Source organism: Furipterus horrens, unplaced genomic scaffold (genome assembly GCF_987537825.1).
Source record: "Furipterus horrens unplaced genomic scaffold, mFurHor1.1.pri manual_scaffold_8, whole genome shotgun sequence".
Taxonomy (NCBI): Eukaryota; Metazoa; Chordata; class Mammalia; order Chiroptera; family Furipteridae; genus Furipterus; species Furipterus horrens.
The window spans coordinates 17,262,508-17,279,009 of NW_028327178.1; the positions used below are offsets into that span (position 1 = coordinate 17,262,508).

Sequence of the window (16,502 nt, forward strand, 5' to 3'; positions counted from 1 at the left end):
GATTAGAATTCAAAACATAGATTATTCTGTTTGCCCTCCATTAATTTTGGTTCATAAACAATACTGTTTTGAATGTCTTGCTTTTTTGTGTAAGATGGCATTAGAACATGGGGAAGTTCTTAAACTTTCTTCCAGCCACTTTATTGAGATTTAACACTGCAATGTGCCACAGAGCAGTGGATCTTAATATATGGGTATTGTTATGTCACTAAGTTAGAATGTTTTAATCATCCTGAAGAGGAACCTTGGCAGTGGTTAGCTTCACTGCCATCCAGCCTGTGCTGACCTTTCATAAAGGAAATCACAATTGTAGCCCATTGTCACTGGATTTGACTTAGTGTTTTCAGGGTTTATCCGTGTATCTGGGCTTACTGATGGATAATTTGCGTCAATATACTTAGTAGATTAATTGAACATCTGGGTCTCTTTTTCAAGCTATTGCAAATAGTGCTGCTGTGAACCTTTGTAAGTTTTTGTGTGGGCATGTTCTCATTTCTCTTGGGTGTATTCCAAGGGGGGACTTGCTGGATCATGGTAACTGCCAGATTTTCCAAAGCAGTTGTGCCGTTTACAGTACTACTAGCAGTGAGTGAAGGTTCCAGTTTTCTTCACATCCTCAACACTGATATTTTAGCGGGAGTGAAGTGGTATAGCCGTTTTTTCAAAAATTCTGTTCTATTACAGTTGTCCCAGTTTTTACCCCTTTGCCCTCCTCCACCCAACCCCAACCCCACTTACAGCCATTTCTTAAATGAATACAGTAGCCCCTCTCTATCGCAGTTCACTTACCGGGGCCTCACTGTGTCGTGGGATTTTTTTTTTTAAATATACTTATTGCGGGATTTTGCGGTACTGTATATGTATGTTAAAAGTTACATAGGTTTAAGAGTAGAATGTTTAAGAACATAAGTAGTGTTTATAATATAAAGTGTGGAAAAGGTTAATAAGGGACTGGGAATGGTTTATAAGTGTGTGGGAAGGGTTTATAAAGCCTTAAATATATATAAATACTAAAATGTAAGGTTCCTATTTGGCGGATGTTCACCAATCGCGCGGGGGTGCGGGGGCGGGGTATCTAGAAGGTAGTACCCGCGGTAAGTGACGGAATACTGTATCCAATCAAGGCTGACTCGCTTTATCCTGCTCTTAAGGCCCTCCAGGAGAGCGAGTGGTTTAGGCACCTGCGTTTGAAAGCGATCTAGGTCTCCGGCAGGTGGAGTGGCCTCCCCTATCTGTCGCACAGGCGTTATTTCTCGGGTTATGTTTTGAGTTTTGTTAGTTGGGGGGGGCCGGGAAGCGCACCGATGTGCAGCAGTGCCTGAGAAGCTCCGCTATTCCTCGAGCTCAGAGCTTAGGGTTGCAGCGCCCAGTCCCCGCCCCAACGTCACCAGTACGTCCTGCGTGTCGTCAGTCAGGCGGGCGCAGGCGCGTGTTTACCGGCCCTCTTTGTGGCGTCCATTGGCTCGGCAGCGGCCCGTCCCTCCCTCCGGAAGTGCGGACCTTTGCACTTGGGCTTGGTGGCCGTGGGTGAGTGAATTCGGGTGGGCTTGGGCTTTCGGCCAGAGGGATGGGGCGGGGGTGGGCTGTGGCCTTGGTGCTGTCAGGCTGCGCCGCGGGCTCCGGCGGGGCCACGCTGACCGAGCCCAGCTGGGTTGAGGCTCTCCAGCCCCGGGCCCCTCGCGGCCCGACTGCGCTCTCACGGTGCACCCTACTTCGCCCTCCAACGCCCCCCTGTCGCCCGCCCTCTTTTTGCCCTTCACCTCGCCCTCCGTCTGCGTCACCCACCCGCCCGGCTCCGTTCTGACTCTCTCTTTGTGTACGTTTATTCTCTTCCTTGGCCTGAATTGTTGGTTTCTTCGCCCTTCAATTATCTTCCTCATCATTCGGCCCTTATTCTCCTGTTTTTTTTCCGCTGTCGTCTTTCCCTCAACCTGTTCCCAGTAAAATGATACGCTGAACGGGGTTTACTTAAAGGGAGGGGGCGTTCCCCACTCCACCCGCCCAACTTCTGAGGGAGCCTCACCTCTGGCTCTTTATTGTGTTGGACGACGTCGAATGAAAGAAAATTCCTCTCCTCCAGCAGTTTTAATCTGTTTCGCTGCTTTGTAGTATCCGAGAATTGGTTTGTAGAGATTAAGTAAAATGATAATTTTATCAATTTATCATAGCCACCTTCTAGACTTTTCTAAGCCACAGTTTCCACATGAATGAAGTAAAATAACTCCCCGAAGTCATTATGAAGATTAAGTGATGAAGTACAGTAGCTTCATTCTTGAGAGCTAAAAAGTTTTTAAAAAGCCATGAGGATGACAAAACAGTGGTATTTGTTCTCTAGAGTTTATTTAAGACAGTGCATACAAACTTACTTAAAACACAATTACAAGAAGGTAAAAATGAATCTTTATGATGGAAGGATTGCCAGTCATCAACCTAGACTAATGCTCAGAGCATTGCCAGTTGTCTTGAAGGGTTTACTTGGTTTTGAAGGTTTGGTTGGAGAGGAATTAACATAATCATTGTGTTTTGGGAAGGGGAAGAGACAAAAACGTTGAGCTAGGAAACCAGACCTCAGAATTCTGATCTTAGCCGGCTGTAGTTACTAGTTACCTTTTTGTGAACTTCGGACAGGTCACACAAATTGTGGGGTTTTTTTTTTTGGTTTTTTTTTTTAGTAACAGTTCTTACATAGCACTTAATATGCGCAGACACTTCTAAGCTTTGTATGCACGTTAGTTTATCTAAACCACACCCCTGTGAGACAGGTGCTCCTATTGTCTCCATTTTGCACATGCGGGAATTATGGCACAGGTTGCTTAAATAATTTGCCCAAGAACAGCATATAGGAAGTGGAGAAAGCAGAGCTCAAATCCAGGCAGTTGCCAGGCAGTTTGCTTGATGACTGTGCTGTGGTACCTCTAAGAGCGTGCAACTCCTAAAGCAGACCACCTCTTAAGTCTCTCCAGGTCAGATTTCTAAATGTCTCTGGCCAAAGATAATGATTCCTTGAAAAATGGTGAGAAAGACTCACCGCTCATTTGGCTTTAAAATATTTTGGTAAATTATTAAATTGTTGTTTTAATTTGACTAAGAAACCTTTTTAAAGAATCCAGTTATGAATCCTTTGTAAAACAGCTGGTCATTCATTGATGTGCATTTGGATTTTTGTTTATAGCTCTTGTAATTCATGTCAAAGTCATTAAGGTTGAATTGTCTATGCCGTTGTTTACTTGTGTCGTGAATAATTTTAAATTGTCTTAGTGTAGTCATGATGCTGACTCACCTGCCAGCACATAATACTTAATCTACAAGATTTTGAAAATAAGAAATTTTAACATCCTGAATTACTAGCTCTATGCAGTGTTCTGAAGCTTCTTAGTTTTTAAAGCTACTCTAAGGGATTAAAAATTTTTGTAAATTGCCCTGGCCAATGTGACTCAGTTGGGTGGAATGTCAACCTGCAAACTGAAAGGTCTCCAATTCAATTCCTGATGAGGGCACATGTCTAGGTTGTGGGTTTGGTCCCCGGTCAGGGAGTGTACAAGAACATCAATGTTTCTCTCTCTCCCTCCCTCCCTTTTCTTCTCTCTAAAATCAATAAGCCTGTCCTCGGGTGAGAATTAAAAAAAAAAAAAAAAAATTGTAAATTTAAGAAGTTTTTGATTTAATAATATAGTATATTGTGGAAGTAGTATTTGTGCTTTTTTAAGAAATTGCTGATTTCTAGAAATTCCAAGGTGATTTCTAATTATCAAGAAAATTAGATGTCTTAAGTTCTTGGAAATAAACAATTCAGTTATAAAAATGTTTTTTTACACGGTACACATTAATTGCCATTAAAAAGAAAAAGCAGTTGTATCAAGGGAGAATTGTTGCCTGGAAAAAGGCCAGCCAGTTTGCAGTCTAGAGGTCTTCCAAAGTGACATCTTAGAGAGTTTAATATTACAAGATTTGCCCTTAGCATAGTAGGTTTGGCTAATCAGTATTGTCAGTCTTGGAAGGTGATTAGGCCATTATACTCGCACTAATCTGGAGTATAAGTCATAATTACCAAGTCCCTTAATGTTTTGTGCCTTCCTTTGCTTTCTGTGTAAATTCAGATAGTAAGGGTACCCAACCTCAACTGGGTTTTGGATTAAATGAGTTATACAGTTGTACCTCAGTATCCTCAAGGAATTAGTTCCAGGACACCCCACCACCACACACACACACCCCCATACCAAAATCCCCAGATGCTCGAGTCCCCTGGATAAAATTGTGTAGTATTTGTAAATAGACTGCAGTATGCCTGCACATCGTTTCATTTGCGTGGATTCAGTGAAGTGCTCCATGCATGACAAACAAGTTTTGCTTTTTGGAATTTTCTGGAATTTTTTTTCCAGTTTTTTTGATCTGGGGTTGGTTGACTCCATGGGTATAAAACCTGGGCATACCGAAGGCCAACTGTATATGCAAAATGTTGAACTGCCTAGCACCTAGCAAATGCTGGTGTCTTTCCTTTATTATTATTATTTTATTTATTTATTTTTTGAATCCTTATGGGCACTTTATTCAGATGGTCGGCGATCTGAGAAGACAGCAGGTTTATACCCTAACAGACCATCCTAAATTTCATTTTAAACTGACCTTTTTTATGAGGAGAAGAAAAGTGTAGGTAAGGGGTTTGGAATTCAGGGGAAAAGTTAATCAGATAAAAGATACAGCATTCTTTCATCTGTGTCCTGCACGGTGGTCATCTCACCTTGGAGTTCAATGGCTCAGATGTCATCTTGATTGCTTGCAGTCCTCCTGAGGCACAAAAGTAGAACTGCTTATGGTCTCTTGGAGTCAAGGTGGGTCGTACTTTCAGTACCTGGTTAGGCAGGTCCCTGCAATTCCAGCCTCATCAGCCATGCCACCGTATTCCCCAGGCAGGTTTCCCATTGGGTCTCCTCTTTCTTACTCCAGACCTTGTGGTGGAATGTCTTCAAATGATGTCTTTCCTTCATTATTAAATGTATAGTTGGGAGTAGTGATTGGAGAATTTTGGAGGCAGAGACCTATTATTTCCATGCCTCCCACCTTTTTTTATTCCTTTACCTTGCAGATAGCATCTTTAATAGCTTCTTGCTTTTAGCTAAATAGAAGGATCAAAGTTTTTTGTTCAGTGTAGTAATAGTCCTTTCAAATATCTTAATCTAGGTAAATTCCTCCAGTCATTAATCTATGATGAACTAATTTGTTTTTTTCTTTGCGTCTCTCAGCATTTTAGGAGCTCATACCTGGGACAATGGTGTGCATCCCTTGCATCGTCATTCCAGTTCTGCTCTGGGTCTACAAAAAGTTTCTGGAGCCATACCTATACCCTCTGATTTCCCCCTTTGTCAGTCGTATATGGCCTGGAAAAGCTGTACAAGAATCTAATGATAAAAGCAAAGGCAAAGTGGGCTACCAGGTAAGGACATTAAAATGCCTGGGATAGGAAGGATGGGTGAAGGGGGTGGTACAGTCAGGGTGAAATAAATACTTGGCTTTTGGAAAGGCAGGTTCTTGGAACCAGAAGCTTCATCAGTGTGTCTGATTTTCCTTCTTTTTAGAAGTTAGGGGTTGAGGTTTTGTTTTGTTTTTTTAAGTGATTAACGTTTGGTTTAAACTAGGCTTCTAATTAATGCATTTGTGCCTTGCCTAATGGCTAAGGTAATAATCAGTATATGCTGGTTGGTGAGAGTAATGGTAAATAGCTAATGGATGAGAAGAGATGATACTAAAATAAGCCAGTTTCAATGATTCATAACTTTGGTAGGAGACTTAATTTGAAGGATCATAGAGGGTTGTTTTTTTTTTTTGTAATAAAATTAAGTTATTTTTTTAAATGAATATTTAGACAACATGTTGTCTTTAGCATTGGTGCTTACTACGTTCAGTTTCAGTTGTGTTCGGTTGCACTAAGCCGTCCCCTACATTTCTAGAAGCAGAGTTTATTTCATTCTGAAGTTTGCTGATTGTTTTCAGAGAGAATCTCTCTTATGATGACGTCTTTGTGTTTTTCATTTTAGGGTGCAGACATAAATGGATTACCAGCAAAAGGACCAATAGAAGTCTCTGAGAAAAAGAAAGATTAAAGTGCTTGTCCCAGAGAATCTCACTGTTTTCAAAATGGACCTAATAATCTGAAGCACCTTCTTTGTAATTGTCTCTGACGTTTTCTCTTAGACCAAAATTCAGGATAGATAGTTTAGGTATATTCCTGATACTAATCAGGAAATACATGGTATTTATATTTAAAATGTATTTAGTTATATTTAACGATCTCACGTCTGAGTTTCTTTTGCATTAAAGTAGCTCTCTTTTCTATTATTGCAGTTTTAATAATATGAATAAATAGAAGGTTTATGCCAGTAGACACTGTTACTAAATCAGTACCTAAACATCCTTGGGCCTGTAGCTTTTCTTCAGGGTCTTCAAATTTAAGTAGAGAGAGTATATTTTTACTGTAAGGCAGTGCAGTGAGACTGTGTGGTGAAATGAAAGGGAGGTGTTGGAGACGATAGTGACTTGAAACGTAAAGTTGTAATTACTGCCGAACACAGCCCCTTATCTATGAGAGTAGTGATTTCTGGTTATTATGCTGAAGAAAATGGCAAAGGCAGGAAAGAGAGGAAATTTTTTGGAAAAAAATGGAGCACCTTTTACATAAATGTCTAATGCATATTATATAATTCTAATCCTTGTCGCATTCCTTCTATTCCTACAAAATGTATTAAATATTCAGTTTAGCTGTGGTTGGGTTTTTTTTTCCCCCTTTTAAGAGTAAATATTTTTTAAAAGAGACATTTTTTACCACATCAGAAAGCAGAATTTATAATTGTGTGATGGGCATCTGGATAGTTCTGAGACAATTTCTTTTTTTTTTTTTTTTTTAAGAGTAGATTGTATCAGTTATTTACAAGACACCCAAAACTTAGTGGTTTTCAACAACAGTGACGTAACTGGGCAGTTCTTTGCTGGTCTGGGTCTTTACATGGTCTTTCACCCCTGGGCTGCTTCACTTTAGGGACCTATAAATGTTCAGACATGATGAGCCTTTTCACCATATCACATATATTTATTCCCCTGAGGGTGGAGGGGCTGGAAGGAACTTCTGCCTTTGAGTCCCCAGTGAAGTCCTGGGTCCTAACCAAGGCTCTGTTAAGCTTGTATGTCTGCTAACGTCACTGATTCACCCTGGACTTGATAGAAATCAGTAGGTTTCAACTTTCCTGCCCCAGTCCACCTGAGAGATAAGATAAATTCCCTTTTGCAAGTAGATTCAGTTGATTAATTTAGTTTGTTATTTAAGGTATAAAAACTATATTATAAAAACAGCAGATGTTCAATGTAAAACAGTGCAACAGAAAGTTAAATGAAAAGTTAGTGTTCATTTACTACTCTCATTCCCTTATTCCAGCTACACAAATGTAACCACTATTCTTTTTTTATTTCTCACCTAAGGATATGTTTTTTTTAATTTTGAGAGAAAGGAAGAGAGACAGAGAAACATCAGTTGGTTGCCTTCTGTGGGCGCCCCGACTGGGGACCCAACCCGCAACCTAGGTATGTGCCCTGACCAGGGATCGAACCCACAACCTTTTGGTACATTGGACAACGCTCTAACAGACCAAACCATGTAGCCAGGGCCAATATTAGTTTTTTTGTGTAGCTGTCTAGCAACTTTCGTAAAGTTTATGTTTTTATTAAGTATGCCATTTTAAAAATTCATAATACTGCAAGATGTATAATGTTCCTACTCCCTTAGTCCCCAAAGGCTTTACTCACTTAGTTGTTGCTTTGTTTTATGTTTTATCTCCTTAACTAATACATACATGCTGCCATTTTTGGAGCTGTCAACTTTCTACAGTATTGACCTCCTCTGTGGTTGAGATAGAGCTGTCCTACTCTGTGTTCCCTCGACATCTGCACATCCTCCATACAGGTTTTTGTAAATTGTGGTTAAGTCATTAATCAGTGTTTATCATCGTTATGAATGTGCCACATGTCTTCTCTTTGCCTCAAAATCTCTGCTCATTTCACCCTGCTTTGCTGCCCAGGAAAGATGTATGGACTGTATCTACAGACCTCCCATGGCCTCTGGGTTCTGTTGGGTTTGGCGAGTGGGGATCTGCGGTGGAGACAGGAAGGAGGGAGGGAAGGAAGGAGTGGGGTCAGGTTATTTATTCCCTTGGCTCCCTCCCTTCAAGGCCTCTTCAGACCAAGTGTGTTCCTCAGAATAAGTGCACTTCAAGGTGGCCAATTCCACGTGCCTCCCTTCAGTTTCCACTAACCTCTCCCTCTCCTTGTCCTTTCAGGCCCAGGGGTGATAACATCTCTCACTGCTGGCTCTGGGTTGCTGCTCTATCTTGGTACCATGTTGTTTCTGGAACAGTTATTTACAAGGCATTCCAAAGATAACAATGAGCATAAATACTGTCCACTGCATAGGTTATATGTGATGTGATGGCTTTCTCCCATAGGCAAGTGTTGCTTTCCTGAAGTTAATTACCTTGTCCTCCCAATTACCTTGACTGGCCTGATGCCCGTTGGCAGTTTTTGGGACTTGACTTAGCCACTCCTGTGTCGGAGCTCTTGTTTTTCTGAATCCCAATTCCCCATCTTCCTCTTGGTTTACTCATTAATTTTTATTTTTTAATTTTTTTGTTAGCCAACAGTTTTCTAATTCAAGACTGTTGGGAGTTTGAGTATGGATAATTTTGTCAAGTTCCCCCAGGTCATTTCAGTTCTTTTAAATTCACCTTCCCTGAGAATTGCAGGTCTTTAAGGCCTTTTTTTTTTTTTTTTAAGATTTTCATTTATTTATTTTTAGAGAGAAGGGGAAGGGAGGGAGAAAGAGAAAGAGAGAAACATCGATTGGTTGCCTCTCATACGCAGCACCCTGTCCAGGGACCAAACCCACAACCCAGGCAGACATGTGCCCTGACTGGGAATCAAACCAGCAACCTTTTGCTTTGTGGGACGATGTCCAACCAACTGAGCCATGCTGGTCAGGGCACCTTTTCCACTTCTGACATTCTCCCTGTTAAGCACTGATTCCCAGTCTTGCATTATACATACCAGGAATATATTGAAATGCTGTAATTTGTTATTTCATAAAAGACAGCATTCTGACACCAAAAGAGTGAAAAAGAACATTAGGTTAAAGGGTAACAATAGCCCATTGGTTTGAATAAGTTTATGAAAAATATTTTATGAAAAATTCACTATTTTGTCCATGTTTTTTTTTTTCTTTCCTATTATCTGTCACTGCATATTTCAGGGTTGCCTTTCTAGTAAATTACAACTTAAACATGCTGGCACTGAGCAGGGCTGTTTCACGCATGTGATCTTATCTGATCCTTATAAAACTTTATAGTAAAAAGAACAGGACCATAGAGTTTAAATATGTGGAGAGTCTAGGGTTTCAAAGCCATACTTTTACATTGTCTTAAAATATTGACCACCTACAGAGCAATCACAGCTATTGATACATTGTGAGTAAGACCTCAGTGGGAATAATTGGGCAGAAATGGAGAAAGCGGGAGTTTGGACTAATCACTGATGATGGATTTGTTTTAAAGTTTTAATTTTGTTCACTTCGCAGTATGACTTTTTAACTTACCTACTTTTCAATAACTTATTTTTGCCTTAGTTAATTTTAACTATTTCCTGTCTTTGTGATGCAGGCTCAGTTTCTTAAGTACTTATTCAAGGCTCACCTGAAAGACTCCAGTTTTGTCACTTTATTACTATTTTTTTTTTATTATCAACAGTTTTTTTTAAATATGTTTTATTATGTTGTTGCAGCAGTCCCAATTTTTTTTCCCTTTGCTCCCCTCTGCTCAGTATCCCCCTTCCCTCCAGCAATCCCACCCCCCTTAGTTCATGTCCATGGATCATGCATATAAGTTCTTTGGCTTCACCCTTCCTAATATTGTTCTTAACTTCCCTATGTCTATTTTGTACCAACCAATTATGCTTCTTAATCCCTGCACCATTTCCCCGTTTCTCCCCCTTCCGCCTTGCAGCTGATTACTCTCCAAATCATCCCCATACCTATGATTCTGTTCCTATTCTGGTTTGCTTAGTTGGATTTTGTTTTTATTTTTTAGATTAGTTGTTGATAGTTGTGAGTTTGTTGTCATTTTAATGTTCATAATTTTGACCTTTTTCTTAACTAAGTCCCTTTGACATTTGATATAATAATGGCTTCATGATAATGAACTCCTTTAGCTTTACCTTGTCTGGGAAGCACTTCATCTGCCCTTCCATTCTAAATGATAACTTTGCTGGATAGAGTAATCTTGATTGTAGGTCCTTGCTTTTCATCACATTGAATACTCCTTGCCATTCCCTTCTTTCCTGCAAAGTTTCTTTTGAGAAATCAGCTGATAGTTTTATAGGCACCCCTTTGTAGGTAACTCTTTGCTTTTCTTTTGCTGCTTTTAAGATTCTCTCTTTATCTTGAACCTTTGGCATTTTAATTATGATGTGTCATGGTGTAGTCCTCTTTGGGTCTAGTTTGTTTGAGACTCTGTGCTTCCTGAACTTGTATGTCTATTTCCTTTGCCACATTTGGGAAATTTTCCTTCATTATTTTTTCACATAAGCTTTAAATTTCTTGCTCTTCCTCTTCTCTATCTGACACCACTGTGATTCTGATGTTGACACATATAAAGTTGTCCCAGAGGTTCCTAAGCCTTTCCTTTTTTTCAATTCTTGTTTCCTCATTCTGTACTAGTTGCCTGTTTTTTTCTTCCTTATGTTCCAAATCATTGATATGAACCCCAGTTTCCTTCCTTTCACCATTGGTTTTGTGTGGATTTTCCTTCATTTCATTTAGCATAGCCTTCACTTCTTCCCTTATGCGTTTGCCATACTTAAGCATATCTGTCAAGCCTGTGAGCATCTTTATCACCAGTGTTTTGAACTCTGCATCTGTTAGGTTGGCTGTCTCCTCATCTGTTAGGTTGGCTTTCTCCTCGTTGCTTATTCTCCTACTGGAACCTTGATCTCCTTCTTTTGGGCCATATCTCTGTCTCCTCATCTTGACAGGCTCCTGTGTTTGTTTGCCTCTGTGTCTTAGGTAGAGCTGTCACACCTGTTACATTGTAAGGAGCGGAGCCTTAGCTATTCGTCAGTACAGGGTGACCCGTTTCACCACATCGTGGTGCTTTGTATGGGGGAGGGGTCTGAAAGTGAACAATGCCTCTTGCTCAGCACTCACCCCTTTTCCAGGCACTTCTGCTTTCCATTTTGGACTGGTACCTCTCTAACTGTTGCCCTGACTGTCATTCCCAGAGTGGGTGGGTCTGTGGACCTTCTAGGACTGTGGGGGTCCTTTAAACAAACGGACTCCGCTGAGAGACTGGCAGTTTCTTCTGCCCCAACCCCCACTTGTTTGCACAGTCAGAAGCTTTATTTTCCCTGGCACTGGGACCATGAGCTGCATGGTCTGGTCAGGAGCTGGGAATGCTCCCCAGGTATCCCTTCTGACTTTTTAAAATGTGTTACTGCACTTTCTGCCAGCCCGCTGCTGCAGCTGCCACTGCTGCCACCACACCGAATTCTCCTACCTGCCTGACTCCGCCCCTCCTACCTGTCTGGATGAGTATTTCTTCTTTATATCTTTGTTTGTTGGATTTACATGCAGCTCGATTTTGTGGAACTTCTGGTTGTCTCTAGTTTTGAGGTAGTTGTATTGCTTCTTAGTTGTGGAGGGAGACCCAGTGTGTCTGTCTAGGCCTCCATCTTGGTCGGAGGTCTCTCAACACATTGTTGACTGGTAATTTTATACAAAAGCTATCCCATATCACTGGCTGTTTTTTTGTAATTGAATATGAAGATGAAACAATCTAAATAAACTTTAATATACTTTATTTATACAAAATGTATTGAAAGGAAACTTGGTACATACCTTCTGTATAACTTTTGATAACTTTTTTTGGTATGATAAACTATATAGCATTCACCTATGAGTTTTTTCGTGACTGGTCAACAATGTGTTAAGCTGCCTTTCTAGTCAGCAGGTGAATCAGCACTTCCACAAAGTAACCACCACTGATGTTTTGATCTATTTAATAGATGATAGAATTGAAAAGAACTTTTAACCTCTAATTTTAAGCCTTCTGAACTCTAAAGCAAAATTTCCTTGATTCACCCATAATCAAAAGGAAGAAGGGGGGGGAAGTTTCCTTGTGGTTTCTTCCCCAGGGAGTTACTGGCTGTTCAATCCTCAAAGCCATGTTCATTAACATGGTGGCAGCTCCTTAAGGAAGAAGCAAAGACGGTGGGCACACTTAAGTGAAGCAAGAGGTTGAAATTGAGAAGAACTGAGATAAACTGTGAGGGACCGGTATGTAATAGAGTAGTCACAAAATATCCCAACACTCCAAATATTGAGCTTATATGGACCTTAGGGTACATCTAGTGCAACCTTCTCAATTCTACTAAGGGCAAAAAATGCTTAAAGAAGTAGCCTAGATGCTGGAACAAGGCAAGAGAGGAGTCTCCTACAGGACAGCTGTGTACAGTTGTGCTGAGTGCACTGCCCAGTTAGGAGGGCATCATTCCCATGGACAACAATGTAAATGATGCCCATAGACCTATATGTTGCTCACCCACAGCCATACACAGAGGTCCTGCTTCTTGCAATTCAGCAAGTGAAGTTTCATACTTTCTTAGTGCATTCGTTTTGTGTTGTTGCAGAACAAATTACCAAAAACTTAGTGGCTTAAAACAATGCAAATTGCTTGTCTCATGGTTTCTCTAGGTCAGAAATCCAGGATTAGCATGGCTGGGTTCTCTGCTGAGGATTTCACTGGGCTGAAATCAGAATGTTGTCTGAGTGGGTCTGCAGTTCTCATCTGGGCTTCCAAGCTCATGGTTGTCAGCAGAATTTATTTTCTTGAGGTTCTAGGACTGAGGTCTCTATTTTCCTTCTAGTCAGCCAGGGACTGCTCTCAGCTCTTTAGAGGCGGCCTGCTGTTCCTTGGCACGTGGCCCCAACAGGCAGCCAGATTTTCACTTTCTTCCAGGACAGCCAGAGAACATCTCTGACTTCTAATCTGAGAAGAGCAGAGAAGATTCTCTGTTTTTTAAGTGCTCATGTGATTAAATCAGAACTACCTACATAATCTTCCTATTTTAAGGTCAACTAATTTGTGACCTTAATTATAATTACAAAATCCCTTCATAGAAGTCGTCGGCAGCCGTCCGTCTCGAGAGACGATGGTGTAGCTTCTCAAGAGTCTATCTGCACCGCCGAGAATGGTTGTGCAGTCCGACTCGGGAGTGACACGGTATCTGTCTCCTACCATGTTGAATCGACATCTTGCGATGATGCTGGAGTGTCCTCTCCAGTGAAGCTGAAGCTACAGAGCCTGGGCAGGGTGATATGGAGGGTCTGCTGTTGCCCATGCCCGTCCGTCTCGAGAGGCGATGGTGTAGCTTCTTAAAAGTCTATCTGCACCGCCAAGAATGGCTGTGCAGTCCGACTCAGGAGTGACACGGTATCTGTCTCCTCCCGTGTTGAATCGACATCTTACAATGACGCTGGAGTGTCCTCTCCAGTGAAGCGAAGCTACAGAGCCTGGGCAGGGTGATATGGAGGGTCTGCTGTTGCCCATGCAGCAGACCCCCCCTCTCTTCGCAGCTGAAGGGTCCAAGGGAAAGACGGAGTCAATACAGCTTGGCTTCAGGTGCGCCGCAGGAGTTGCCGGTGTTGACTACAACGTCGAACCGCCTTAGGGACTCCGGCTCCGGATTTTCTGTCGGGGTTTACTCCCTTAGCCTTTCCCCTGAAGAGGTATGCCGCAAGGCAGCGGAGGTTTTTTGGAGTCAGAGTTTTCCTTCTCTGATGTGCCCTGACTGGAAGATCGAACCAGCGACACTTAGCTCGCAGGCCGACGCTCAATCCACTGAGCCAAACCAGCCAGGGACTTCATAGAAGTACCTACTTTAATATTTGATTGGTGTTTGGGAGAATACCAGGGGCCAGGAACCTGGGGATCGTAGGGTGTCTTGGAAGTTTGTCTACCACACTGCTGACTAATGATTCTAGCCCTTCAATTACTTGGGAGTCTACTTTGGATCTGAATTTCATGGTCTCAACCTATCAATGCCCCAGGCTTCACTGATTTTAAACTCTGAAGGGTTTATAACCTTGAAACTTAAAGTGCTACTCAGGATAGGCTTTTCTGACCTCATATTGAATGGCTAGAAATCATTTCAGAGGAGGGGCAGAGGAAGGCAGTTAAATATTGTGTTTCACAGAAGAAGGTCCATAATCATGTAGCAACATGTTTCAGCAGGGAAATGCAGTTTAAAACCAAAGTGGAACACTCCAGAGTAGTTAAAATTAAAGCTCAGCTGTTGGGAGGATGAACAGAAGGGGTTTGTATATATTGCGAGTAGGAGTGTAAATTGGTACAACTTTGGAAAAGAATCTGGTTTCATCTGGTAAAGTTGATCATGCACATACACATCTTGTGGGACTGAGCCCCTACCCTGTGGAATCTGGTGCTATCTCTGCGTAGATAGTGTCTGAATTAAGTTGAATTCTCAGACACCCAGATGGTGTTGGAACATTGCTTGGTAGTGTGGGGAGACACCCCTCCCCCACGTTGGAAATTGGCACCAGAACCCTTTAACCACATTTAAATACCACACCCTCTGTTAGCCTTCCCTTTCTCTTTTTCAGAGGGTCTCTTGCCCTTTGTAGGGAGAAGCTTCTGCAGGTGACCTTGCACTCCAGATAGCTGGGTACCTAGTGTGTCCTTCACAGGATGGTGAGCTCCTTGCAGACAGCCACCTCCCACAGTGCCTCAACTGATACATTTTGTTACATGTTTTGAAACTAAACAGAAAAAAGTGCAGCACAATTAGAAATTGCCAAATGCTAAATCAACAAATTATCTGAATCTCCCCCCCTGACATTTTAGTAACACTTGACAGGGCTGTTCCAATGACCTTGTCAAACAGCTAAGCCACCACCCTGACACCTTGCGGCCCAGTGGAGGACTTGAAGGTTTGGGTCACTGCTCCTCTGTGCTCTTTCCTCTAGATACCCCCATCTTTGTTCTCCATACAGACGAGGTCAGACGTCCTTTAGGTTCATACTGCTAACATCTGGGAGGGTCACTTTGTCTAATGAGACCAGCAGTCTCATTATTGCATAGCCACACCCTTCTACAAAACATGATCATGTGTGTAAGAAAATGATTTTTACCTATTTGATTCACTCGCACCAATAAATCTGCCCATGTCCTCTGAGGTCAGTTATATTTCTTCAGATCTTCCCTGGATTGGTTGTTTGTACCCAGTGTTGTGGACTGAATTATGTCTGCACCCCCCACTCCTGCCCCCACCAAATTCATGTAAGTTCCAACTCCTGGTACCTCACAGTGTGACCTTATTTGGAAACAGGGTCATTGCCGATGGAATTAGTTTAGATGAGGTTGTTAGGCTGGGCCTTAATCCATTATGACTGGTGTCCTTACAAAAAAGAGATTTGGACACAGACTCAGAGAGAACGCCATGAGACGAGGGAGGCGGAGGTGACCCTTTCACATGCCAAGGACACTGAAGACGGCCAGCGCACCAGCAGGAGCCAGGAGGAAGCACAGGGCAGCTCCCCCCTCACTGCCCTCAGAACCAGCTCTGCCCACAGCCTGATTTCAGACTTCTGGCTCCCAGACCTGAGAGACAATGGATTTCCATTGTTCAAACCACCCAGTTTGCGGTGTTTCTGTTACAGCAGTCCTAGCCAATTAACACCCCTAGGTGTGAGGCCACAGTAGTGGGTCTGTCAAGGTGACTGTCCCCGCACTGGGGGTGCTGGCACGCAGAGCTCTGTGATGGTCTTTCCCTGCGAGCGGGAATGGGCTCTGCAGCCAGGTGCTCGGGCCAGAATCACCTCTTGCCAGCTTCGTGATGTTGGAGAGTTCATCTTGCAAGTGTAAAATGTGGACGATGAATAAGTGCCTGCTGGGGTGGGGGGGGTCATACTGACAATTAAATGAGTTAATATACCTGATACTTTCACAACAGTGCCTGGTACAGGCAGGTGTTTTCAAAACACCATTAATTACTATTAGTTCGTGATTCATCCTAATTTGTCCCCAGAGGAAGGGCACAGTGACAACTGCACAGAGTGCCCACCCCTAGGTTCCTCCTGCAGTGATGCAGTTGACACAGTAGACAGCTCCTCTCAGAGGAAAAGCCATGCAACTGTCTCCACAGTTCTGGCTGGCCCAGTGTCTTTGTCCCCAAGCTCAGCCTCAGGGCTCAGGAAAGGGAAGGATGAATGGGGACTCTGGACATGAATGTCTAGTCGGCTCTCCTGCAGGCAGGGAGCATTGGAGAATGAATTGTGTAGCCGCTGCCTGTTACTCTGCCAAGCAGGCCACACCCTGGAGCTGTCAATCACTGCCTTTAGAGCACTCAGCTCTGCCTGCAGTCTTCCCCGGGCTGTTACAGCTGGCGTTGCCAGGGAC

At 42.5% G+C, this 16,502-nt stretch overlaps 1 protein-coding gene across 1 annotated transcript; it reads left to right on the forward strand.

The window, feature by feature from the left end:
- The first annotated feature begins 1,430 nt into the window (after positions 1-1,430).
- Positions 1,431-6,758, forward strand: CUNH18orf32 (chromosome unknown C18orf32 homolog). The gene is made up of 3 exons (XM_090285092.1): positions 1,431-1,527; positions 5,241-5,431; positions 6,033-6,758. Exons 2-3 carry the CDS (start codon positions 5,267-5,269, stop codon positions 6,096-6,098), a joined length of 231 nt encoding a protein of 76 aa, XP_090141218.1. The 5' UTR covers positions 1,431-1,527; positions 5,241-5,266; the 3' UTR covers positions 6,099-6,758.
- Positions 6,759-16,502: the final 9,744 nt, after the last annotated feature.

What these genes read in the sequence shown, in the direction of transcription:
- CUNH18orf32 (XM_090285092.1), top strand. Translation starts at nt 5,267, where the DNA reads ATGGTGTGCATCCCTTGCATCGTCATTCCAGTTCTGCTCTGGGTCTAC. An exon ending in AAGGCAAAGTGGGCTACCAG is followed by an intron (nt 5,432 to 6,032) that starts GTAAGGACATTA and finishes TTTTCATTTTAG; the next exon opens with GGTGCAGACATAAATGGATT.